This window comes from Dermochelys coriacea, chromosome 7 (assembly GCF_009764565.3).
Source record: "Dermochelys coriacea isolate rDerCor1 chromosome 7, rDerCor1.pri.v4, whole genome shotgun sequence".
In the NCBI taxonomy this organism is placed as follows: domain Eukaryota; kingdom Metazoa; phylum Chordata; order Testudines; family Dermochelyidae; genus Dermochelys; species Dermochelys coriacea.
The window spans coordinates 94,335,718-94,363,312 of NC_050074.1; the positions used below are offsets into that span (position 1 = coordinate 94,335,718).

A 27,595-nucleotide genomic window follows, 5' to 3' on the forward strand; every position below is an offset into this window, starting at 1 on the left:
ATTATCTTTTATTGGCTAGATCCCTGCCCATCCCATATCTTATCCAGACCACATTGTTTTTGGGAGATGCATACCTATTCTCCATTTTCAAACCTCTTAGAATAAAGATTGAGTGGCATTTATCTTAAAATGAAACAAGAATTTGCTTGGAATGTAAACCAAATAAGATGTGATTATGAAAACGTATATAAAGCAGTTCCTATATTCCTTGTGGTGGCTAAACTGGACGGGTGAAATATCTGATCTGCTCTTTTATAGTAATGGAATCTAGAAGAATTGCCCAAGGGCCACCTTGTTTTACATTAGTTCTTTTTTGGTGTCCTTGGTAGCAGAAACTCCCTTACTATACAGCTCCTCTTGGGGCATAGTTGCTCCTTCATACATCTTGCAGATTGAGGGAGCAGGGAAGGGATGACACCAGGCAAGGGCCCCGTGGCCTTTTGAAATTCATAAGGATGGATAGCAGCCTAACCATCCTCGACTTCAGAGGGCAGACAGGATGAGGACATGTTCCCATTCCTACTGCTGCTAAGTTGAGAGCAGGGTCATAAGTGCCTGATGATTCCAAGGCAGTAGCTAGGGAACCCCTAAAAGTTAGTGTTGTAGTATCCTTGAAGCCCATAGTATGGAACCCAGCGGGGTTTCATGGATTTGAGAACTAGGAATTATGGAGCATTAATTCTCCTGCTTTCACTTTAGCACTGCTGGCAGTAAGGCTGTGGGTGTGTTTGTGATTTCACTCAGTGGTGAAGGGTGTGACTGCTCTCTAACTTTATTGGTTGGAGAGCAGAAGCCCTTAACTAGCACCTTTTTTAAGATACAGGATGGAGGGAATGACTACCAAATGCCCTAAAGTCCTTAAGAAAGAGAGACCACTTTTGGAGCAGGAAGGATCAGGCTGCCAGTCACCCCAGAAAACATCTGTTACCTTTGGAGGAGTCATGGGGAAAGGGGATGGTTGGACGGGGCTGGGATAGGTGACCTATAGCTGTATGATGGGCTTTACCCCATGTCAGTGAACTGTACATGGACCAGATGTTATCTTCCCAGATTGCACTAGACCCCAGATCCACTCTGTTCTTGGGGATGTTATGAAGATGCAACTCTGCTACCTGTATACACAATTAAAAACAAACAACATAACCTACAATACATGTAACACAGCAGGACCAATTCTTCCCCATGTTCATTTGCTTGTATGTTGTAGCCACATTCCCCGCCTTTCATCTGTGTCTAGATTTTAAGCCTTTCAGGGCAGTGATTCTTTTTTCCATGTAAATACTACTAATATTATATCACACGTGACTCTAACCTAAGCTGCTGCTCTCCTTCCCCTCCACTGAAGAGAATGAGGATACTGAGCTTTCGATAGCCTCAGACTTTGACATATTTCTTAGACTGTTTAAGCTTGTTGGCCCCTCTCTCTCTTTCCCCCTTAAATTGGGGGAGAGGGGGAGAGCTGCAGTTCAAATTACAGCCTCTTGTGATATCAATATTCAGGAGCTCCAAAGATCTTGACAAGTTTTTCCAGTAACTGGAGGAAGTTAGGGTCTGATATTTCTAGAATGAAAAACAAGTAGAAAAACATTTTCAAAAATGTTTGAGGCCATCTTTATTCATAAAGCTCCCATCTAGTTTCCCATCACCATAGTGTTGAAGCATGTCCCAGCTATTTATGGATTTATCCTGCCAACCTCCCTGTGCAGTAGAGAAATAGTACACTTTCACAAGTGGGAAACTGAGGCATGGTGAGAGCAGTTGACTTGTCGAAGGGCACACAGGAAGTCTGTAGGTACGGCTACAATGCACACTCCTTTTGTGGAGTACATACACTATATTCCCCCCCAGCATGGGTACAAATAGCAGTGTAGACGGTGAGGCACTGTTTAGGTGAGTAAAGACATGCCTGAACCCTGCAGGTATGTACCCTATGCATCTCTCTACTCCCCCAAGCAATGCCTTCCCCATTACACTGCTGTTTTTAGCAGTGTAGTATCCCATTGCCTCCCCACTGTTAGAGACTTTCACTGCCAGTGCCTTTCACTGCCATATGTAGCTACAAAGTGCAGTGTGGAGGCAGCCTGCTTTTCACTACAGTGTGTAGCTACACATATCCTACTTGTTCCCACAAGAGGTGTGCAGTGTAGAAGTAGCCTACACCCTCTCCTTTATTTCTTTAAACTAACAATGCCCTTTGTGGCAGATGCTTTTCTTCCCCCCCCCCCCCCCCCCGCTTGAACAGCACAGTGGGGAGAGCAGGGGTAGGAAGGATTCCAGCCCTTCAGTGCAGCACCATTCGGGGTGAGAGGGACTAGCAGCATCTGTAACATCTTCTGAACAGCAGCACCATAAAGTGCAGTCTCGGGAGGAAGGTACATGTGGGGCTATTTGGTCTCTACTTTCTAAATGAGCTCCTTTCTCCACTGCACATGCTCAGAAGCTGCCTTTTGGTTATCCCCAAAGGCTATGTCTACACTGCAATAAATACCTGCAGCTGGCCCGTGTCAGCTTTCTCAGGCTACGGGGCTATAAAATTGCAGTGTAGATATTGGGGCTTGGAATGTTGACACTGCAATTTTATAGCCCTGTATCCTGATCCCCATGACCCTGGTCAGCTGACACAGGACAGTCACAGGTGTTTTATTGCAGTGTAGACATACCCAAAAAGTCTGAGCAGTCTCAGTGTAGAGTTTCACGATCAGTGTCTCAGGAACAACACCAGGGTCCAAAGCAGGGAAAACTGAAGAAGCAAGGAGAATTAGTGGTGGGAGTTACAGCAAAGGAGCTATTGAAGGAAAGGAAAGAATGCTAGCTGTTCAATTAGTTGATTTTATTTGGGAAATCAGAAACAACTGTGAGTGAAAGTGAGGGTATGGGGGAGCCTGGAATCTTGTGTCTAATCACAGCCCAATCACTTACTTTGGGCACCAGATACCATTCCTAGGAACTAAATCCAGATCTCTGGAATCTCAGTCTAGTGCCTTAATCCCTAAAGCATTCTTTTATTTTGTGTTGCAGTTCGTTAACTCTGTTGCAAAAGTAGAAAAAAGTTGTAATAGTGTGAGTTAAGCGTAAAGGGTAAATCCTACAGTCCTTATTCAGACTGTATTTAGGCAACAGTTCTGTCACTGTCAATGGAGTTGCATGACTGTAATTGAGACCAGAATTTAGCCAATGTGTAAGAGTTTAGTTTGAACATCATAACTATTGTAAGTTTTGGTTAAAGCCTTAACATTATTTGAATATGGCTAATTTTAAGAAAGTATTTTCTTGGAAATCTAATTCAAACAAAATAGCCAGTCAGCAACCTAAGAGTAATGAATTCATCAGAGAGATGCAAAGTTAAACCCACGCCTCTTGGAAAGGACAGACTCTATAAAAGAGCTTTGGTATTTATCAGTTTTAGTAGAAAGTGCTTATATACTAACCTCGTCTTGTAGCAGAGTTTTACTGTACTCTAGATGATGTCTTTCTAAAATGGAAGATCCATGAAGTTTTGCTAATGGAGCAGCTGACCTATTGAAAAACAAGTAATTGTTTACAATGTTTCAGAATACATATTTTTATGACTATGTTTTAAGTTTGTAGTATTAACGTTCTATTGAGCTGCATATTCCACAGAGGGAGTTTGAAATGGTTTAACATTGCTTGACTAACCTAGTTCTGTGGCATGACACAGAACAATACCTGTTTAAAAATGACACAATACGTATATGCCTTCAGCGCCGTCATTGAGAAAAGATCAAGGGAGAGAATTTCAAAAACATAAGGAACAGTCAGGTGCATAACTCCCATTTGTGCCTTTGAAAATTTACCCCATTTTGTCCTGTGTGTTAGTAGTTTTTGTTTCTTTAATCAATGCACCTTCCCTGTGTAGAAATGTACCTATTATCCAGCTTTTTGTATTTATAACTTTGGTAGGCTCTTGACCTTTTTTCTGGTTGGTATCATTCAAAGTGGACCGTGCCACTGCATTTCTAATTTATTATGGTTTGCTTAAATTGAATGGAACTACCATGTCGACTATGCAATGCAATTTCATTCCTTTCGTGTCCTTGGGCCCTATCAGAAAGTACTTACAGCTTTAAGGACAACACAGTCTGTGGAAGTTCATACATCATCAGCCTGCCATGGAAACCCTTCTTCTTACCTCATGCTGAGTGTTAAGCAGAAGTAATTCCAGCTCTACACTAGAGTTCTGGGCAGTGAGGGAGAGGGTCATGTTCATGCTTTATTGTAGTTGATTTGAACATGGGCCATGCTTAGCTTTTCTTTTTCTTTTCCTTGGCTAACAGGTCAATTTCTGGGGTGAACCAAGGAGGAATGTGCATGCCATTCATTAATCTGTACATGTGTGGTAGTAAAGCCCAATAGCTGTCATAGATTGCTCACCCTAGCTGACCTCATGAATGGATCTTTCAGTCAGGGAGGACCCTGGTAGGAAGATCTGGCCTCAGCCCTTTTAAAGTTCTTTGGCTGAGTGACGCTCAGTAAGAATCAGTCTGTCTCTCTCCTATGTCAGCTGAAGAATTCCTGACAATAATCAGAAAATCTCTTAATGCCACTGCCACAAAATACAACTTGAAAATTCCTTCGTGGGAGAGGATGAGGGGTGTTACTTAATAAGTCATTCTGCATTACTGGCAGGATAGTCTCCTAAAGATCATGATTATTATGTTCCCTAGCTACTGGGGACTGAGAGCCTATGGAGTTCTTGTTGGCTAGCAAATGCACAGGAGCAAGTGATTACAATGTACAGTATCATGAGAAAGAATGTATGAAAGATTAATTGACCTACAGATGAAAAGTGGGGCCCTAGTATTGCACAATGAAGTAAAATGCAGAAAAAAATAAAATTTTAGTGTGTGTAGATATTGGATCACTGCAAACATTTACTAGTGAAAAGGAAACCCCTCTACCCATCCCCTCTCCCCCCATCTATCATTTACAATATTTTATACACAGAGCTATGGCCGCCAGATCCTTACTGGTGTCAGCAGCACTGCAGTCAGCAGAATTATACTTATTTACACCAACTGTGGCTCTGACTTTCTTTATTATTTGCTTTAAATCACTGTAGTGAGCATAAGTATGTTCTGTCTGATTACATTCCTAAAAGGACACACAGTATTTTAGTTTATCTTCAAAAATAATATTTTGCAAACTGAGCTCTAGAATAATCTCTTGAAATAAGTCTGAAATCTGTTTCCCTACAAAATTGTTTTTCTGTATCACTCTAGTTTGTTGTACAGTTGCTTATGAGTAGTGGGCTGGCAGCAATATCTTAAGGGGACTTGACATAAAATATTACAAGGACTTGGCAAACTTTGTACAAGAAAATAAGTAGGTCAGTCTTTGTTGTTGCATTCCAGCCATGATAATGTCTCTATGAATTTGCTCCCCACACACCTACATTGCCATTAAATCTTGCCACTTCTTTCTCTAACATTTTGAAAATCCTATTTTGTCTCTCCATCTTGACAATTACACCATAGACCAGTGTTTTAATTTCCGATCTTAACTACTACATCTTCCCCCAATTTGGCCTCCCTAAAGCCAAAATTACTACTTTGTCAATTGATTATATGTCACAGCCCTCTCTTTTCAGAGTAGCAGCCGTGTTAGTCTGTATTCGCAAAAAGAAAAGGAGTACTTGTGGCACCTTAGAGACTAACAAATTAATTAGAGCATAAGCTTTCGTGAGCTACAGCTCACTCTCTTTGTTGCTCCACTGAATTTGCCTTAGACAGAGTGTCCAGCTAAAACTCCTAGGATAAGACCTTGCAGCATAGTGGAGGGGGAAGCTAAGTTGGCTTTAAGCCAACTTTGCACCCTCCCAAACCTGGGCTGCTCTGCATAGCTTAGAGTATGTCTACACTGCCATTGAAGGTGTGATTTGCAGCTCATGTAGGCATACTGTGCTATCTTTAATCTAGCTAGCTAGTGTGGGTAAATACAGCAGTAAAGATATGACAGTGAGGACCGTGGTGTAGGCTAGGAATGTTAGTAGTTTGGGGTAGCTTTTATAGCTCGTGCTAAAGCCTGCACAAAAACCTGTGCAGCCACATCCTCACTGCTATTTAGCCACTCTAGCTAGATTAAAGGTGGCTTGGGTATGTATACAAGAGCTGTAGTCACAGCTTTTGGCAGTAGGGGTCTTTTAGGGTATGTCCACACTGCAGCTGGGAACATGCCTTCCAGTCGAGGTAGACAGACAAGCACTAGCTCGGCTCGAGCAAGCACACTAAAAATAGTGGTATGGACATTGTGGCATAAGTTGTGGCTTGAGCAAGCCACCCAAGTCCATGCCCACCTGACCCCCTGGATCTGTGCTCAAGCCACTGTCCATGCCAGAATGTCCACAATGACCGAGAAGGGGAAAAGCATCTTCACCCACTGCATAGCCAGGAGCCCTTTAAACTAGGTTCAAGGGGGACAGTGACAAAAGCCCACAGGTATAAAAAAATGACTTTAACAGAAGGCTAAATGTTCAGTCGGGAAGGGGGCAGAGGCAGAAAATTACAATAGGATCCATAGGAGCAACCAGAGTGATAACGGGGTGGGGATGGGGAATCTGCTGGACATTTTAGATGTCTGTTCACAAATGCAAGGGGAATAAACAGGAAGAACTGGTAGTATTAGTACATATGCTAAAGTATGAATTAATGGGATAAATCTCATGACTGAACTATTGATATAGAGGAGTGCAGCTTGTTCAGGAAGGGCAGGCAGAGAAAAAAGGGAGGAGGTGTTTCATTATACATCAAGAATATATACACTTATTCTGAGGTCCAAAAGGAGGTGAGAGGCAGACCAGTTGGAAGTCTCTGGATGAATATAAAAGGAGGGGAAAGTCATGGTAGAGGGACTATTATAGCCCAAATAAGCAAGAAGAGGTAGATGAGGCATTTGTAGAATAAATAATAAATATCCAAGACCTGGTAGTAGTGGGGGACTCCCCAGAGATCTGTTGGAAAAGTAATACGGCAAAACACAAATTGCCTAATAAGTTCTTGAAATGTGTTGGGGACAACTTTTTGTTCAGAAGGTGGAGGAAGAAACCAGGGGACAGTCATTTTAGACTTGATTCTGACCAAGAGGAAGGAATTGGTAGTGAATCTGAAGGTGGAAGGCAACTCAGTTCAAAGTGATCATGAAATGACAGATTTCCTGGTTCTAAGGACAGGAAGGAGTCAGAGTAGCAGAATAAAGGCAACGAATTTCAGAAATGCAGACTTAAGATCAAAGCAAAGATAGGTAAGATCCCATGGGAAGAAAATCCAAGGGAAAAAGGAGTTCAGGAGAGCTGGCAGTTTCTCCAAGAGGCAATATTAAAGGTGCAACACCAAAAACAATCCTGATATGAAGGAGAGATAGGAAGATAATAAGAGTCAACTATGGCTTCAGCAGAAGCTTGTTAGCTGAAAATCAGAAAGAAGGCCTAGAAAAAATGGAAATACAGACAAATTGCTCAGAACGATTACAAAAGAATAGCACAAGCAATTAGGAACAAAAATTTAACATGCTAAGGCACAAAATGAGTTGCACCTAGCAAGGGACATAAAGGCAATTAGAGGAGGTTTTATAAATAAGAAGCAAGAGAAAGAGGAAGGAAAGTGTAGATCCTCTAGTTAGTGGGGAAGGAGAGCCAATAAAGGACAACATCAAGAAGGCTGATATGTTTAATGCTTATTTTGCTTTAGTCTTCATTAAAAAGGTAAATTGTGGCCACATACATAACATAATTAATGTTAACAAGGGGGAAGGAATGCAAGCCAGAATAGGGAAAGAACAGGTTAAAGAATATTTAGATAACTTAAATGTATTCAAGTTGGCAGGGTCTGATGAAATTCATCCTAAGGTACGTAAAGAGGAACTAGCTGAAGCAATTTTGTAATAATTAGTGATTATTTTTGAGAACTCATTAAAGGTGGCTCAGGTCCCAAAAGACTTGAGAAAAGTACTATGTTTGCCCAGCTTTAAAAAGAGGAATATAGAGGACTCAGAAAACTATAGAAAAATCAAGCTAACTTCAATACCTGGAACAAATTATCAAACAATTATTTTGTAAGCACCTAGAGAATACTGGTTATAAGTAATAGCCACCATGGTTTTGTTAAAAAGAAATCATGCCAAACCAACCTACTTTCCCTCTTTGACAGAGTTCCTGGCCATGGAGATGGGGAGAAGCAATAGATGTGATATATCTTGATTTTAGTAAGGCTTTTGACATAGTCCCACATGACATTCTCATAAGTACACTAGGAAAATGTGGTCTAAATACAATTACTATAAAGTGGGTGCAAAACTGATTGAAAATCTGTACTCAAAGAAAAGGAGTACTTGTGGCACCTTAGAGACTAGCAAATTTATTTGAGCATAAGCTTTCGTGAGCTACATCTCACTTTATCGGATGCATTCCACTATTCCACTGAATGCATCCGATGAAATTAGCTGTAGCTCACGAAAGCTTATGCTCAAATAAATTTGTTAGTCTCTAAGGTGTGCCACAAAGTACTTCTTTTCTTTTTGCGAATACAGACTAACACGGCTGCTACTCTGAAACCTGTACTCAAAGACTAGTTCATGGTCAAACTGTGACCCACAGAGGTCAGTCCTGGGTCTGATACTGGTCAATATTTTCATTAATGACTTGGATAATGGAGTGGAGAACGTGTTTATAAAATTTGCAAATGATACCAAGCTGGGACGAGTTGCAAGTACTTTGGAGTTCAGGATTAGAATTCAAAACTATCTTGACAAATTAGAGAACTGCTTGAAATATGGACCAAGCAGATGAAATTCAATAAAAAAACTGTACAAAGTACTTCATTTAGGAAGAAAAAATGCACAAATATAAAATGTGGAATAAATTACTAGGTGGTAGTACTGCTGAAAAGGATCTGGGGGTTATAGTGGATCACAAATTGAATGAATAAACGATGTGATACAGTTGCAAAAAAAAAAAAGCTAATGTTCTGGGGGTCTATTAACAGAAGTGTTATGTATAAGACACAGGAGCTAATCGTCCTGCTCTACTTGGTCCTGGTGAGGCCTCAGTACTGTATACAGTTCTCAGCTCCACACTTTAAGAAAGATGTGGACAAATTGGAGAGAGCCCAGAGGAGAGCAACAAAAAGGATAAACGGTTTAGAAATTGTGACCTATGAGGAAAGGTTAAAACTGGGCATGTTTAGTCTTGAAAAAAGAAGTCGGAATCCAAGCATAAAAGTGGGTCACCCTCTCTTTAAGACAAATTAGAAAAAACATTAGCTAAGAGGACTCCTTCCTCAGGCTCTCCCAATGTCTTGGTGTTTTCATATAGGTTATAAATACTCTGTGTCAGACCCTCTTGATAGATGTGCTTTGCATAGCGCTGAACACGCTGTGCATGCTTTAGAAATAATTATGGAAAATGGTATAGTTTGTATCTTTGCATATAGTGATATGTTCACATCTTTCTTTTAGTTACTGGTACAAATGTTATATGTACAGGTGTTTGTACATATAAATCAGTGTAGCTGAACTTACTTCATCTGATACAAATTATTGGTCCCTCTGTGATCAATGTCATGGCAGAAAGCAGCTGCAATCATGGCGAAGGCTTCGAGATCGGTATAGTATTTCTTTAGTCTACCTGTCTATAAAGCAGGAGAGACTTTTTTGAGTATATACCTGCTTGAAGTTTACAATTTCTGTTGAAATTAAAAAAACTACAAATTGAACGTAAGATAACATCAGAGACAAAACATACCATTAGTAAGGTGAACATTGTCTGTCCCACATTGAATCCATGCCGCCAGTTATGGTAAGTTATATTCCGATAACCCTTTCTGACTGTGTACATCCATCTTGTAAGTACCTGTTTCAAATAAAAGGCATATCATACTCAATATTGTTAAAATATAACCAAATCCTGGAATGTCTGCAAAATTAAGATGGAATTTCATATCTTTACAGGAAAATATGCAGCTTTTGGAAAGCTGAAACATTGTTTCTAATTAAAATTAACATACTTTATATACTTATTATGAATCTGTGAAAAAAATCTACTCAGAACAGTGGAAAAGTAAAAGATATAGAATGTTTTATATATAAAAAGCTAAGAACAGATGTATGCTACCGTTGCTTCTAATATTTTACTGTGGAACAGTTCTAGTTAAAAGAACTTGGTATTAAGGGGAAAAATGTACCTAATATGACACAATAAATCTGACCTCTGCTGGGACTTTGAATTTTTCAACCACATTTATCTCGAAGAATAATCGTATTCCACACTTAATCAAGCCATGCTCTGTAACAGGAAAGTCACTGAAGCGGAATTCATAAAGTTCCACTTCCTTTGGATCAGGTAATTCCTCTCTCTGTTGAGGGGGGAAAAAAAAAAGACCACACCAGTTTTGCTTTGTAAGAAGGAAACTAGAGTAAATTCAGTTTTTTACTTGCTTTTTTACTCTATCCCTGTATAAAGAGTTCATGGTCAGGCCTATCATGTGTACATAGCTCTCAGGTTTCAATGCACACTACTGTATATTAAACTATAATATGTACTTTAGGTCACTGCTGTTTTTTTACTCAAAGGGGATGGGTACCGTTTATTGCTTCCTGCAAACTGGTAGTTCTTCCCCACCTACATTCCAACAAAATCCACATTACAATTATAGTTTCTTTAGCCATATATTGGATAAAACCAATGGTTACTTTATTTTAGAATGCATTTCTTAATTATGCATATAATTATTGTACTTCAGATTATTATTATTATTATTATTGTATTAAATACCTCACCTGTGGGACTTCAGTGAATCTTTGGGACAGATGATCAACGGTTATCCTATAAATCATGGGTGCTACTGAGGGTGGGGAGGGATCTGTCATAGTTCAGGGCTACCAGGACCTCTCACCCCCTTCCCTGGTGTCTTCTGAGTGCACTCGCCTCTAGGTCTTAGGCCTCTCACTTTCCCTCTATGGCAGAATCCCATGATTCTCCCACCAAAAAAGATTACTCAGCAAGTCTGACTGGACTGCAATCAGAACCTGCAGTTCTTCCCTTCAGGAACTTGTGACCAGCCATGAATAAAGTGACCCAAAATAACCTTAAAACTATGTATTGTTGAATCTTATCAGTAGGAATACAGCATAGCCAGAGAAAAGCATTTTTAGGGCAATAAAAGGCCTTCGTGCATGTTTATCTTAACTAAAGACTTGCCTTCCCTTAGCAGAGACCCTAGTTGGGCTAAGCTACCTTGAGACACTCCCAGCCTCTGGAAGGCAGTTTCTTCCCCTTAAGCATCTCACAAAACCAATCCCTCTCCCCTTCAGAGAGTGTTCCTATAAATCCCTCTCAGCCTTTGATCTCCCCACCTTCAGAGAATGGGTGACTTAGTCCTGGGAAAGCTGGTCTGGCAAGCTCACCAGGGAGGCGGAGGTAGCATATCAGTTAATAATCCTAGGTGATTTCTGTGGAACTCTTATCTGGGCCACTGCCTGTCTTCCTGGGTAGTTTTCTTACCATCTGGCTAAAGTACAGTAAATATCATAACAATGCTCAGACAAACATAGAATTGATGGTATTTGGTAGATTACAGGAAACTCCAAATCCATCACAGTCATTTGCCCCTCCCTATCTGCTTGTGGATGGTTCTGTGCCAGTTGTGTCCCTAGTGTAGTTTAGAGCAAACTCTGCTCTAAACTACACTGGCTTCCAGTCACCCCAAGGGACGGTTCTGGCAGCAGGGGACTGCCTGAGTGGATGTTCTTTCCCCTCATGAATACCCTTTATTTTAGAGGCAAGTGTAGCTACTGTCAGAAATGACCACTACCCTATCTGCTTGGTTTAAGACTGCTTTGCACTGAGGTACCACCAACAAAGCAGACTTAATGTGTATGAAGATCTCTAGCCTTTAGAGTTATTAGCACAAAAGATCTCTATTTTTACTTATGACTTGCTTTATTTATATTAGTTGCACTCATGCACATACAAATAATACACCAAGGGTATTTACTCATGATGCTCAAATGTCAGGAAATGCAAAAATTTTTAAGACTCTTGTAGTAACTTTAATTTGTCCACATTATACATATAGTTAAATATATATTTAATAGCCTAACTGGTGGTGGTAATAATTATAAGTACCTAGATCACAGGTCTTGTTTTTTCAGTAGTACATCTCAAAGCCCTTTACAAAGGAAGTCAGTGAAATGTCAGATTCTATTTTACAGATGGGGAAACTGATAACTGAATATATTACAAGTGTAATGTGGGCAACATTAGGATGAGAACTCTAATTTGGATTTCTCTTTAAAAGAGAATCTTCATTGTGTATTGATGCCATAACTTTATATTTAATGTTCTTGTTTAAAAAAACACAAAAAAAGAAACTGCACATGCAAGTTAGAGTACCCACTTCATTGAAATGAATGGGATGTGGAACAGTGATGTCACACCTCTGCAATTGTTGCTGTTTGGTTGGAGATATTTGCTGTAAATATTGATTAATGTACATGCAAAAATATTTCTGCCTTTTCTCCCAAATGTGGAATTTCCCTTTAAATTTACTCTGGTCTGAGTTCAAGACGAGAATGGTCAATTCTGAAGCAGTGACAGTTTTAAGGCCCAATGCTTTGTGAGTCAGCAGATCTAGAAAACACCTGCTTTATCCCATTAGTGATCTGACATTCCAGGCTTCCTATAGGATTAAACATTTCTATGTAGCCTGGGCACTGCATGAGATATCAAGCCTTCAGTTCTTGATACCCTGATGTATAAAAAAGCTATTTAATTTAGTTTCTAGAGGTTTTAAAAATCCATTCCAGTGTTTTATTCCACTTGGATGCCCCCAGAGGGTAATTAACGCACCTTGATTTGCAAATGGAGAGATCTAAAAATGTATTATTGCTATTAATTTTTGTAAGTCTTAAATTTAAAATGAATTTACTTTAAAATGTGAAGGTATAATTTTCTATTCATATTTTTCATTTCACTAGTGGATGTGCTTATATAATCAAATGTAACTTAATAAGATCTTTTAACTGTAAAAACTCTGTACAGTCCTAAACCTGATATCTGCAATGTTTTTAGAGGAAGGAGGAAGTAGGGGAAAGGCAGAGTTCATTTTACTGATAATTATCTATAACTTTAACCATAAATTCCTGCTACATGACAAAGTAAATAAAAGCCAGTTAACTAAAGTTTTTCAAATACCTAACAAATTATAGAAACACATCAGATGTGTGCTACTGCTGTTATTAACCCTATACATGCCCTATACATTCACTTCTTATTCTGGTGTCCTGCCAATTTCCTCTTCCTTCGATGTATGTTGTACTAATATACACACAACTATACCTTTAAGTTGAGTTTTTGCCATTCTTATAAACAGTAGGTTCCCATATAAAACTCAGTAATATTCATTCATGCAGACTGAATGATGAATGAGCAGAGTCAATCCAATTAATCATAAAATAAAATGAAAAAAAAATTAAAATTATTAAGAGAAACAAATAGCAATGCATTTTAAGGAGGCAGCTATAACTCCTTCAGCCTGCAATAGTAACTAGGGTAGTCCCTTTTTATCTCTTTGGGAAATAAGAGCCTGCAAGCACTTAAGAATGTAAGTAATTTTCAATGGAAATACTCATGTGAGTGACAGTAAGCATGTGCCTAAATGTTTGGAAGATCAGGCCCAGAGTCAGCATGCTGTGTATGTTAACAATATATCTGTCCAGATATCAAAAACACATTCGGTGTTTATTTTCTTGATCTCTATTATGCCATTACTGGTTAACATAATGATGTGAATTTTAATTATGGCTTTGTACAGTGCCTAATGCAATGGAATCCTGGTTAAAGACTGCGGTGGCTAGGTGCTCATGCTATACAAATAATAAAGAATTTCTGATACAATGCTGATTTTGATAGAGATGCACCACAGATGACGATAGCCCAAAGTCTCTTTTGTTTTAAACCACCTAATTCATCCTTGTTCTTTTCCCTCTCTAACCTGTCTGACTTTAGCATCTTTCAAAAGGTATTATGCAAAGAGGTAGCAAGTTGTGTATTTACTGAAAATTGATTGTTACTTTGTGAACATTCAGGTCAATTCTAGGTCCTAATTTTTCATTTTGCCCCTTTTTACCTACTTCTGGCAACCAAACAATACAAGCAATGTATTCAGTTTTTGACCCCTGTAAGGTGATGCTGACCATGCAGCCTAGAATAGAATTTGGTCTATTTTCTTTGACTCAAAATACTATCATAATGATCCCTGGATAGTTCAGCTCCTCTTGAACAGTACAAAGTTTTTACTTCCTGTATTACCTCTGACAGATTTTCATATGAAAATCCAGGGAGGATGCTGTTTTAGTGGGTTGGTATCATGGGAAGTGTATAGGTTGAATATCCGTGTATGAGAGAATGTAACATATTGTCAGAAATATTTTTATGAGGCACCTGCACAAGATCCTTGGAGCTGATGACTAATATAAATATGTTGTATTAAGTAGAAGAAGGTTAAATAACACATTATTAATACAAACACAAAGGAGTCCCATCATGGACTGAAGTTAATAGGCCACTGAAATTTAAGAATTAGGTTTCATAACTTACCAAAATCTTGAGGAGGGCTTTCTCATCACAGTCTTCGATACTGGTTACATTTAATTTCTCTTTGTATTTCTAAAATGAAAATAAATGAAAAATTAAGTTTCTGTTGCACAAGATTCCTATTTGAATTCTGGGGTACTAGAAAGACACTTACCAGTATGGACTGAATTTCTTCAGGGGTGGCCTTTGTCTGGTACATGAGCATTTCCTGAGCAATGTCTTTCCTGTTTTCAAGCTTATTCATTTTGTCATAGGTGTCAGTATTTAAAACAGACCATCCAAGGAATTGTGTAAGACTCTGGAACAAAACAGGAGAAAATAGAGATGATGTAGTGACAATTCATTTGGCTTAATATTAAAGGAAAACTGACAATTTGAACTCCTTAAAATGTCCAGCAGGGTACTTACGTGCCTCCCACCAATACAGCTTCTGAGCCACAGGCACTGGCTTCCTTCCTTGCCCCGAGAATACTCAACCACTGCTCCACCCCAGGCCCCGCCCCCACTCCACCCCTTCCCCAAGCTTCCACCTCCGCCTCTTCCCACCTAGTTCTGCTCCCTCTCTCGAGGGTGCCCAGTCCCCGCTCTTCCGCCTCCCCCACAGTGTCTCCTGCAAGGTGCGGAACAGCTGATTATGGCCGGTGTGAGGTGCTGGAAGGGAAGGGGAGGAGTTGATTGGTGGAGGCGCTGGAAGGGAGCTGGCTGCTGGTGGGTGCTAAGCACCCACTAATTTTATTTCGTGAGTGTTCCAGCCCTGGAGCACCCACAGAGTCGGTGCCCGTGCTCTGAGCCCTTCACAAACTTTAATACATGCAGCATCACAACAACCATGTAATATAGGAAAGCATTTCTCCCATTTTGCAGATGGAGGTCTGAGGTGTACAGAGGTTAAGTGACTTGCCCAGTATATGGGTGCACACTTGCACCTGTGCAGAACCACACTGATGTCAATGGGACTTTACACAGGCTTGCTCTCAAGGAGTTCCTTGCAGGATCAGAGTCTTAGGGGTGACATCCAGTGAATCAGATGGTCTGTCATCTCTGCCCTGAAGACTACAAATACTAATTAATGTTAGTTAAATGATTTTGACCATCCTTAACTAATTTAAAATGGGTTTTTTTGTTTATTTGTTAGAATGATTTTTTATGGTATCTGCTGTCTGTTCACTACTGCAAAAAAGTTCACAATCCATCATAACTGTACAAGTGTGTAAAGAGTTTTAATAGAAATACTTTTACTATTAAGAATAATTGCTACCTAAAATAATCCTTTTAGTAATTTTTAACTGAGACTTAACCAAAATATCTCTTAACATTAAATGATCATCTACAAAATCTTTCGTCTCATTAAACTTACTTCAGTGATCTGTTCATCAAATTCATCAAAGGGTTTTCCATCTTTTCTGTTGTAAAATGTAGCTACTCCCACAATTTCTTCCTTTTTGTTGACAATAGGCAAAGACAGGACATTTTTGATTACCCAGCCTGTCTCATCCACAGGCCCTTTCTGCAAGCAAACCAAAAGAAGAAGACATATTGCATATTTCTTTAAAAACAGACAATATTTTGGTATTATAATTGTAAATGTCACAGTGGTACTCAAAGATCACAAATAAGTACAATAACAAAATTATCAGCCACCTCCGCAACTATAGAATGTATGAATATTTGTGCAATCAACTTTATGACTAATTGGTAGATGGCATTAGGGTACTTTCCTATAATAATTACAATAAAAGAAATAGTGTGTTATTACCTGAAATAAAAAATACTCATCTGCTTGTGCATTCATCATGTTACAAATCTGTGATATAAGGAAACAAAAAAATCCCCATTGTTTAGGTGCAGTATATACACTCAGATCCATAGTCTGGCATTTTAAAAAGGCATATTCATTTTCTAAGAGAAAATTAACTATTATTAAAGTAGAATTAGCTTCTCTGGTATATGCCACTGGGAATCCTGAAAACACTCTGCCTTGTGTATGGTGCTCATAATATATTTTATTAAACATGATAGTTACTTAACAATATGCAGGAAGAAGGCAAAATTTTAGGGCAGGACGTAAAGAAGAATATTATTCCAATTTGAAACTGCATGGGGAGTTTTAGAAAGAAGTAAATAATTGAGTTGAAACTCAGCTCACTAGAGCTAATGCCTACTGTTAGAAAAAGTGCCACAGAATCAGAAATGACTACAGTACACACGGAGACCTTTAATTTTGTATTTCCACTGAAAGACAATATCTTACACCATGCTGAAGCCTTTGTTCAGATTTGGGGCCAAACCATCTTTCTGCTTATAACCCTATACTAACCTATATAGGACTAAAACTAAACAGAAAATTCTACAAAATTTCTGTTTGCTGAGTTGCTGACAGATCATTCTTTTGTGAGAATGGATTTGTATGCCTGCAATGTGAGTCAGAGACCTAAGCCCTCCTACCCATGAGATGTCCTAAGATCTGTCAGGAAATCCCCTGGTTCACAAGTCATCTACATAGAGGGTTTGTCCCTCCAGACTACTGATTGGCCCCTGTTCTCTATGGCAGCTATAATCCTGGAGACAGTGTGATACAATAAATGCCTATATGAGAATATTTCCAGTCATTTAGCCAATATAAGGAAGTTTTGATGATGGCCTCTGAAGTCTCTGCTTGATCAAAGAACTCTATAAAATGTGTAACTTTCTTTTTTTGCAATTAACTTACAAATCCATTTTCAGCAACATATGCTGGCAACCCGCTGACAAGACTCCAATGATCTGCAGGAGGTGACCTGTAGAGAGACAATGAGATTAAATAAATCAATGTCACAGATATAAACATGTTGCAGTTCTACCTGAGCAACGCCGCTAACTGCTATATAGTTAACAAGCTGATAATGAATACTTACGGAATGACTTTGATTTCTTCTTTTCCAAGTAACATATAATCAATAATCTTATAAAAGATGACTTCCTAAAGAAAAGATGAGAAATGTGCATTAATTATCCTGTGCAACCAAATTCCAAAATTATGGTGTGTAAAAAGGAAGCATTTATACTTACTCTGCCATCGGGTGTTTTTGGTCCTTTATAAGGCTCTACTTCTCCCAGCTTGATTGGCCATTCATCATAGAACTCCTAAAAAAATTACCCACAAATTAACAAAACAAAGCATTTGTCAGTTACATACCAATAGGTAACATGAAATGCATGGACAATAATTTATGCTATACTTCTCCATAACCCTACTTGGTGTGGTCACAAAACAGTATGAAGAAAACATTGTTAAACATACACCAAACAAAAGTTTTAGCAAGTAAGTTGCAGGTTAGTGTGAAAACCAATGCCAGAAAACTGCATGGCTTTCTCAACGTTTTAGTGGGTGGGAGAAGTATATAATAAAAATAACCACCTGAGCCTAATCTGCATGCCTTATGTAAAAGGGCAAAAGATCTATCTGGCTTTAAGATTAAACTCAATAAGTTTATGGAGGAGATGGTATGATGGGATAATGTGATTTTGGTAATTAATTGATCTTTAAATATTCAGGGTAAATAGGCCTAATCCCCTGAGATGGGATATTAGATGGATGGGATCTGAGTTACCCAGGAAAGAATTTTCTGTAGTATCTGGCTGGTGAATCTTGCCCATATGCTCAGGGTTTAGCTGATCGCCATATTGGGGTCGGGAAGAAATTTTCCTCCAGGGCAGATTGGAGAGGCCCTGGAGGTTTTTCGCCTTCCTCTGTAGCATGGGGCACGGGTCACTTGAGGGAGGATTCTCAGCTCCTTGAAGTCTTTAAACCACGATTTGAGGACTTCAATAGCTCAGACATAGGTGAGGTTTTTCGTAGGAGTGGGTGGGTGAGATCCTGTGGCCGGCGTTGTGCAGGAGGTCGGACTAGATGATCAGAATGGTCCCTTCTGACCTTAGTATCTATGAATCTATGTATATGGCCTGCTCTATTTTTCTATATTTCACATGTAATTTTGGTGACTTATATTAGTTGAATATAGTCCATGCCTAATGTCATTGGGAAACCATACTTAGAAAGCATAGCGGATTAATTCCATGGAGAAAGGCACATTAGACATACCCATGACAGACAGATTAGGTAGTTAGAGGGATTAATTTTTTATAATGATCTTAAGTGAATTCTACATTTCCAACTAATTGGTAAAATGCTGGTTACCTTCTCTTTGGTCATATCCAGCAGACCAACAGAGTATCTTTCACAGTTCAAATACATTCGAATAGTGTACAGTGCTTTGTGAAACTGTCGCTCAATATCCGTCAGTTCTTCAAATACTTTGTTGGCAGACCATAAAAGCATCTGCTTACAATGAGAGAAAACTGGGTAAATATTCAGGTGGTGAAAAGAGAATGTATTACAGATGAAAAGAAAACATAGCCTCATGCATTTCAGATATTAAAGAATGAATTAATAATGGATGTTGATACCATTCTGTAACATGATAAATATATCCTACTCTTGTTTTTATGTATTGTCTATGGAACAGTGCGAGACCATATCACTAGTAATGATTTCACATAAGAAAAAGCTAATGAAGGTTCTCATTATCAAATCCTTCTTTACCTGACTTCTTCGGGTTTCAATATTGTAGAGATATGTGATATGGTATTGTTTTATGGCCACAGAAACAAAATTGAGGTATTTCTTAAAGACCTATAAATGACAGAGAACAAAAATAAGACAAAATATCAAACCATGTAATAGTTGCTGCCATATTTATTGTTAAAAGAACAATAGTGTTCCTGTTTTAATGTCTACAGTTACCTCTTCATCCTCTTTAGAGAATTCGGGGGCATTTATTTTGTTAAGTGCCATTACAACAGCAAGCACCTCCTTGCCCTGCATAATAGGGATTGCCAGCATGCTGTTAGTTGTGTAACCAGTTTGCTTGTCCACAAAGTCAGAAAAATGGTTATTCTGAAAAAACAAACAAAAAACAAACCATATTTAGTTATGATGAAGACCCTTTATTATTTGTTACTTATTTACACGGTGCCATATATATGAATGGAGTTTCACACTACAGAGAAAGATGGAATCCCAGCCCAAAAGAGCACACTGATCAGAGGCCCCAATCCTGCAAACATTTATGTGTGTGCTTCACTTTAACATTAAGCACGTGTGTACGTGTTGGTGCTGAGTTCACACAGGTTATCCTTAAAACAGTGACAAACAGGAGGAGAAAGGACAAAGGAGAGAATAATACGACTATGTGGTTATTTGGGAGACTAATGCCTATGACTTGAAAATCGTTTATATTTATGTATGTATTACTAATACTTATTATTTAATCATTCCTGTAGATAAAATGCTTGATATTATCTCCTCATACGATTGTGAAGCTGACATAAAAACATAAGGCCACATTCTCAGGCTGCTCCATTCTAAATGATCAAACTCTCACAAGTGTACTGCTGAGGATGCTTCTGGCAGGGAAGAGTTCCCAGCAGGTATAGACCTGGCAGAGATAGTTGCTACACTTCCCTCCTGGCCATCCCCCACTCCCTGCACAGAAGGCATGCTTGGGCTAGGAGGACATGACAGAGGGAATGACCAGAGTGTGAAGGACAGTCCCCAACTGGTATATGATCCCTTGGGGCCATGGTCACGCAGTTAAACAAGAAACCAGAGCCCTCTCTCTGACAGCCCACTCTTGAAACTGGATGCAGCAAAGAATCTGTGATCTTTGAAAACAAGATTTGATGTCATCAATGTGCTTTAGTAAAATGCTGTTATTGTTAGGGAATAAGTTGCTGTTCTGTGCAGCTGTTTTGTATTTATATTTTGAAGTAAACTTAAAGATCCATTTGCAATGCTTGTAACAAGTAGTAATATTTAAAATCATTATAAGATATTGTCAAGGACACCTGATAAAACACAAACTCTGGAGATATTTGGTTTCACAATTTGCTTGAGAACCCCAGGATGAGGGAAAATGGAAGCTGTACCCTTCCCATGCAACCAACTGTTAAGGGTAGCTCCGCCATTAGACTAGCCAGTCAGTCTGCTCATTGGAGCTGCATGACTTCAGTCAAATGGTGAATGCTATTGGCCAGTGGACATCACTCTCCAAGCTTCATCAAGCTGACTGCAACTAGGTGACTGCAGCACTTGATGGAAAGTATCATTTCATGCCTGGACGATGCTCCTTTGTGGTATATTAAAGATAAAATTGTGACCGTTTGAATTTTCAGCTAAAATACATGGCTGTTATACTTGAAGAAACATTGCAAATTATCCTATTGGCTTTCTTTTATGAAATGATTAGCTTTTGTTAACACAGAGGGTGAAATAAAAGCCAGCATGAAAGGCTTGTGCCTTAAGACCTATTTTGAGGGAGTAAATGAGACTTAAGTGGTCCATGGGCTTTGGGCTGGTTTTCTGCACAGGGATGAATTTTACCCCAAAAGTTCATAGAACTTTTGGAGAACAATACAGAATTCTAACTAGCTAAGATGCTGGCACATTCACAGTAGCAGCTTTTAAATTGCTTCTCTGCACAACTGCCTGACTTTTGACTAAGGTGCCATACCGCAAACACTTATGCGCAAGAGCAGTCCCATTGACTGCATGTGTGCCCGTTTGCAGGATCAGACCCCAATTAATTAGATACAACAATAAACCAGAACATTTGCAGCAACAAAGTCTCAACTTTTGTTTCTTCCAAGCAATGCCTAGCCAACAGCCGGATTTTAGGATTATAGACTAACCCTTTGCCCATTGGATTAAAATTGTGCAATGTGCACATCTAATACCCCTCCTCTGTAAACAATAACTTTCCTAAATTTACACACAAACAAATATAGACAGTTTTTTAAAAAATGTCACAAGCAGTTTTCTGTTTGATAACCCTCTCAGTTAAGTATTGCTTGTCATTAAGTCTCTAACCTTCTTATAAATCATAATATAGCACCTGGAATAGATTGCAGAGCCTCTTGCTTATTAATGGAAACATAGTCTACTAATGTTATTAGCATTCATAACCCAAGGTGTTTCAGTGGACCAAGTACCTTTTTAATTACCGTTGTCTGTAACATATCACTTTACTACACTGATTTGCTTGCTTCTTCTGTGTCATCTCTAACATCTCTTGTTTCACAGGCAATACATAAGCAAAGTTTACTGTTTTGCTTTTACATTTTTATGTTTATCTGTTTTTTCTTGTAATTTGCTGTATGGAGAATTTCCAGGGAAGGTGAGCAGTGAAAGAAAGCACTTGAGGGCTATTGGCAGAGATTGCACTGGTCATAGACCAACCGTATATCCTGATCCAAACATGGTTGTCAAAATAGCTTCTGCTAAGAGCTTTCAGTATTAGATTAATTCTTTTTGACACCATGGTAAAAATGCTACTTGGTATCTTATCAATAATAATCTGATTAGAAAATAAACTAATGGAGGAAATCCATACAAGCATTAAAGCTCTCTTAATTTTCATTATAGGTAGAAGTGGTAGCACCATCCATTATTAAGGTCTCCCAACACTTCCCATTATAAGACTCTGTTTTCAGTTGCTCATAACTTTGCCAAACCATTTGTTTGTTTCAGACTGAAAAAGGTTTAGAAAATTTCAGCCAAAATGGTCCAGCCATTTCTGAGAATAAAGTTAGGAAAATATATGTTGTTTTGCTCATGTTAAAAAATTCTTAAGGCCTTTTCTTTGAAATGCCTTGGCATTCCTATGCTTTGGAACAGGGCCTTGAAATTTGGTAGTGGAGGTGGGGGAGCCTTTGTGGCAGGGATGAGCCTCTTAATATCTCTGTGAAATTCTTTCTAAATTTGGCCATGTTAAAAGCTTTTGAAAAATCACAAGTTTGCACATACTGACTAGAGACTTGCTAGAGCTGCACATACTGACTAGAGACTTGCTAGAGCTTCACACCTAAAATCACTGAAGATTCCATCTTCACTGAGCATGCTCAAAAAGTCACACCTCCTAGAGCTGACCAGATCTTGCATGCACCATCCCCATAGAGCAACTGAGCGTGCTCCAGCCCAGAGCTCTGAGGTTTCAGAAGGACTTTCCTTGTAATTGCTGCTGTAGGCTGGGGTGGGGCCATGCCCCAGAACTCAGAACCTGGAGCCTGACTGTCCTGTGCTCTCAATGACCCACCTGCTGGCACGTAGGCAGAGTAGAAGAGGAAACCACCTGATTCAAATGGGGAAGGAACAAGAACAAGATGGGCGGGAAGGGAGAGAAAGGAATAAATTGGGACAAGGAGTCTGACAGGACTTGGACAGGAGAGAGGAGAGACACTTTGACTGGGAGCTGGGACTGCCTGGGAGCTGTGGGAGGAGGCTGGGACTTGTTGGACAAGGAGACTGGTCCTGAGGGCCTTTGGAGGGGGAGATTGGAATTAGGAGCTGGTGAGCAAAAGGGATGGGAAATGGGAGTCAGTTGGCTGAGAGGAGTGGGGAACACTGAGATTGGACATGGAGCTGGGGGTAAGAGGGAAACTGCTTCTTGCTGGACAAGGGGGCTGAGTCTAGGAAACACTGGAGGAAAAACAGTAGGGAGGGAATGAGAGACAGACCTGATGAAGAACTGGAGTGCGGGGGGCAGGGGAGGGAAGAACTGAGGCTGGCTGGGCAAGTGATTGGGAGAAGGAGCTGGGTATGGAATTGCTGGGAGATACTGAGATTGGATGAGGAGCCTGGAGAGGTGAGATGGGACTGAGAGCAAGAGAAGGGGCTGAGGGGAGAGATGTATCGAATGAGGAGCTAGGCAGCATGAACTGGTTGGACAAGAAGACTGGGACTGTGATGAGAAGCCGGAGGAGTGGAGGCTGGGACTGGGTAGGAAAGGAAAATGAGACTGGGACAAGGAGTCAGGAGTAGGAAAGAGACAGGACTGGGACAGAGATAGGTTGAAGGGAATGGGACAGAAGAGGTCAAGCTTGGGGGAACCCAGCAGAACTGTCTGTGCCCACTAGTGCACATACTTTCCTCCAGAACCTGGAATGGAACCCAAGACTTCTGAGTCTCACCTTTCCTCTGCTGTCAGGAAAATCTGAAACTCACTGGCAAAGTATGCACCTTATCCTCTTCTAATTGACAATCTCCTATGCTGTCAGTCATTCAATTAGCTCGAGTGGCAGGGGACTGTGGTGTGGACCTAAAGGTTCCAACCCGGCTGATGAACTTTTGCATGTTAATATGATGCCACACAATGGAATTTCTGTTTTTCAGTTTGCTTTTTTTCAAAACTGAGATGACTACACATACACACAAACTTTAAGTTAAAAGAAGATTATTAAGATTGCAAAATCAGGCTCCTAAAAGTTAGGAAATGACAGAATAAAGTTACCATTGTAACATTAATTCAGTCCCCTTATGCATATGCATTATGATCACAAACTATTTTGTTCCCCAGGACCCCTGCCTAATCTAGGATGGATCTGCTCTGGGGATTAATCAAGATTGCGCAATGAAGGAGAATGTTGTCTGTAGGAACCCTGCCTCTTTTGTTACAGAAGTTGGGAGTTGTATACTATTTTGTAGTACTGAGGCAAGTGGGTCTAGGCCTGCCCATAACTAAAGGCCCACCCCCCTCAATTAAGGGGGAGAAACCACTAAGCTCAGTCCACAATTGATTTCTGGGGACAAAAATGAAAAAAACAGGAGTGGGAGTGAGGTCAAAGGTAAAAAATCATGGATCCAGAGTAGAACACCAAGTAAAGAACCCCTGACAGTGTCCCCTGGTCCTCAAGGGTGTCCAAGGAGTCAGTGGACACTGTCCAGAGATGTGACTGAACAACAGACTGTCTGGAAGATGTGTACTATTTGAAAGTCCTGGAAACCAGCAGGTCTAGGCCTGCCCAAAACTAAAGTCCTTTACCCTCAAATAAAGGGAGGTACCATGAAGTTCAGACTCCAGTTGATTTTGGGGGACAACAAAGGAGAAAATAGGAATGGAAGTGAGATCAAAGGATGAAAATCAAGGAACCAGGAGGGGACAACAAGCACAGAATCCCAGTCAGCACACACTGCTCTTCAAAGGTGTCTAGGGAGTCTGTCAAAATTTGATTCTATCCCTGCCTTTGCCACACAGTTCCTGTGTGATGCTAGGTCAGAGACTTAACCCAAACTTTTCACAGGTGCTCAGTAATTACATGTTCCACATTTTCTGGGTGCCCAAACTGAGATCCTTGGGCCTGATTTGCAGAAGTACTGAGCACACACAGCTGCAACTGAAGTTAATGGGAGCTGTGCTCGAATGTATAGGGTGACCAGATAGCAAATGTGAAAAATCGGGACGGGGTTGGGGGTAATAGGTGCCTATATAAGAAAAAGCCCCATATATCAGGACTGTCCCTATTAAAATCGAGACATCTGGTCACCCTACGAATATATAAAGTGCTATATAATGCTAACTAGTCTGAAAAATCAGGTCCCAAGCATCTCAAACTAAACACCCCAAATTAGTGGTTTCTTATGACCTTAATCTCTCTATTTTTTTGTCTGTAAAATGGAGATAATGCCACCCTCACAGAGGTGTTGTGAAAATAAATTAAATAATGTTAATGAAGCACTCAGATACTATATTAATGAGCACCATAGAAAAGCCCATGTGGAAACTGATAATTGTGTCTTCAGAGAAGGGTTTAAATAGTGTGCAGTAAATAAGGCCTATGGCCGCACATTGAGCGAAGACTGTAAAACGAAATAATGAATAACTGTTCATTAACTGAGCACCATCCAGCCTGTCAACTGAATGAGGCAGGGAATCTGTGGAAAAATAGTATTTGAGTGTGTAATTAAAGACTGTATTATGGTTGTCGATTAATCGTAGTTAACTCATGCGATTAACTCAAAAAAATTAATCACGATTAGAAAAATGAATCATGATTAATCACAGTTAAAATCAGTCCCCTTATGCATATGCATTATGATCACAAACTATTTTGTTCCCCAGGACCCCTGCCTAATCTAGGATGGATCTGCTCTGGGGATTAATCAAGATTGTGCAATGAAGGAGAATGTTGTCTGTAGGAACCCTGCCTCTTTTGTTACAGAAGTTGGGAGTTGTATACTATTTTGTAGTACTGAGGCAAGTGGATCATGCCTGCCCATAACTGTAAAACAATAGAATACCAATTTAAATTTATTAAATATTTTTGGATCTTTTTCTACATTTTCAAATACATTGATTTCAATTGCAACCCAGATTATAAAGCGTAGACTGCTCACTTTATATTATTATTTTTATTACAAATATTTGCACAGTCAAATGATAAACAAAAGAAACAGTATTTTTCAGTTCACCTCATACAAGTACTGTAGTGCAGTCTCTTTATCGTGAAAGTGCAACTTACAAATGTAGATTTTTTTTGTTACAAAACTGCACTAAAACACAAAATAAGGCAAAACTTTAGAGCCTACAAGTCCACTCAGTCCTACTTCTCGTTCAGCCAATCACTAAGACAAACAAGTTTGTTTACATTTACGGGAGATAATGCTGCCCTCTTTTTATTTACAGTGTCACCAGAAATTGAGAACAGGTGTTCACATGGGAATTTTATAGCTGGCACTGCAAGGTATTTATGTGCCAGATATGCTAAACATTCGTATGCCTCTTCATGCTTCAGCCACCATTCCAGGGGAAATGCTTCCATACTGATGATGCTCATTAATAAAATTAGTGACTGAACTCCTTGGAGGAGAATTGTATGTCTTTGGCTCTATTTTACCTGCATTCTGCCATATATTTCATGTTATAGCAGTCTCAGATGATGACTCAGCACATGTTCATTTTAAGAACACTTTCACTGCAGATTTGATAGAATGCAAAGAAGGTACCAATGTGAGATTTCTTAAGATAGCTACAGCACTCGACCCAAGGTTTAAGAATCTGAAGTGCTTTCCAAAACTACAGAACCTGAACCACCAAAAAATAAAATCAACCTTCTGCTGGTGGCATCTGACTCAGATGATGAAAATGAACATGCATCAGCCCACACTGCTTTGCATCATTATCGAGCAGAACACGTCATCAGCATGGTCGCATGTCCTCTGGAATGTGGTTGAAGCGTGAAGGGACATATGAATCTTTAGCCCATCTGGCATGTAAATATCTTGCGATGCCAGCTAAACAGGTCCATGAGAACACCTGTTCTCATTTCAGGTGACATCGTGAACAAAAAGCGGAAAGCATTATCTCCTACAAATATAAACAAGCTTGTTTGTCTGAATGATTAGCTGAACAAGAAATAGAAATGGGTGGACTTGTAGGCTCTAAAGTTTTACATTGTTTTATTTTTTTTTACATAATTTTACATTTGTAAGTTTAACTTTCATGATAAAGAGATTGCACTACAGTACTTGTATTAGGTGAATTGAAAAATACTATTTATTTTGTTTTTTACAGTGCAAATATTTGTAATAAAAATAAATATAAAGTGAACCCTGTATACTTTGTATTCTGTGTTGAAAGTGAAATCAATATATTTGAAAATGTAGAAAACATCCAAACATATTTAAATAAATGGTATTCTATTATTGTTAGTGTGATAAATGTTGATTAATTTTTTTAATTGCTTGACAGCCCTAGATTGTATCTTAATGCACTGGCAAAAGGAGGCCAAAAATGAAAGAAAATAGTACTGTTTGCAGAGTACAAAGTACCACAACGGCTTGTAAGATTTGCCATTAGAAGCTTCAAAGGGGTATTCAATTGTTTTTCTGCTATTTAGTATCCTCAAGAGGAATTTTAAGATCTTGAGTTCAAGGTAGAGGACTTATAGGTGTCTCTCAGTGAAGAGGTGGCATGGCAGAGATGGAAATGTATTTGGATTGGGCCACCACCTGTGTGTTCCTCTAATCTTTGCTTTCTCACTTGATGAGTTTTGCCTTTAATAATTGTTGCTAGGCAATGTCTAACTTGTAGGCCAATATAGAAATACTGAATTGTTCAGAAGTCTTTAGTGTTGTTCCCTGGAAAAGGTCTCCTTTAGTATTAGTCTTCTGACATC

The 27,595-nt window shown here is 39.4% G+C and overlaps 1 protein-coding gene across 1 annotated transcript in view; it reads right to left on the bottom strand.

Moving 5' to 3' along the window:
• The window catches only part of PDE6C (phosphodiesterase 6C), a 54,557-nt gene that overhangs the window by 13,235 nt on the left and 13,727 nt on the right, over positions 1 to 27,595 (bottom strand). The window contains exons 2-15 of the mRNA XM_038408980.2: positions 19,389 to 19,541; positions 19,188 to 19,277; positions 18,783 to 18,923; positions 17,654 to 17,728; positions 17,500 to 17,564; positions 17,316 to 17,382; positions 16,362 to 16,409; positions 15,963 to 16,112; positions 14,760 to 14,903; positions 14,609 to 14,677; positions 10,218 to 10,364; positions 9,755 to 9,862; positions 9,532 to 9,641; positions 3,429 to 3,516 (exon numbers count right to left, since the gene is read on the bottom strand). Of these exons, the coding sequence (XP_038264908.1) occupies positions 3,429 to 3,516; positions 9,532 to 9,641; positions 9,755 to 9,862; positions 10,218 to 10,364; positions 14,609 to 14,677; positions 14,760 to 14,903; positions 15,963 to 16,112; positions 16,362 to 16,409; positions 17,316 to 17,382; positions 17,500 to 17,564; positions 17,654 to 17,728; positions 18,783 to 18,923; positions 19,188 to 19,277; positions 19,389 to 19,541 (1,455 nt within the window). The remainder of the gene's footprint in view (positions 1 to 3,428; positions 3,517 to 9,531; positions 9,642 to 9,754; positions 9,863 to 10,217; positions 10,365 to 14,608; positions 14,678 to 14,759; positions 14,904 to 15,962; positions 16,113 to 16,361; positions 16,410 to 17,315; positions 17,383 to 17,499; positions 17,565 to 17,653; positions 17,729 to 18,782; positions 18,924 to 19,187; positions 19,278 to 19,388; positions 19,542 to 27,595) is intronic.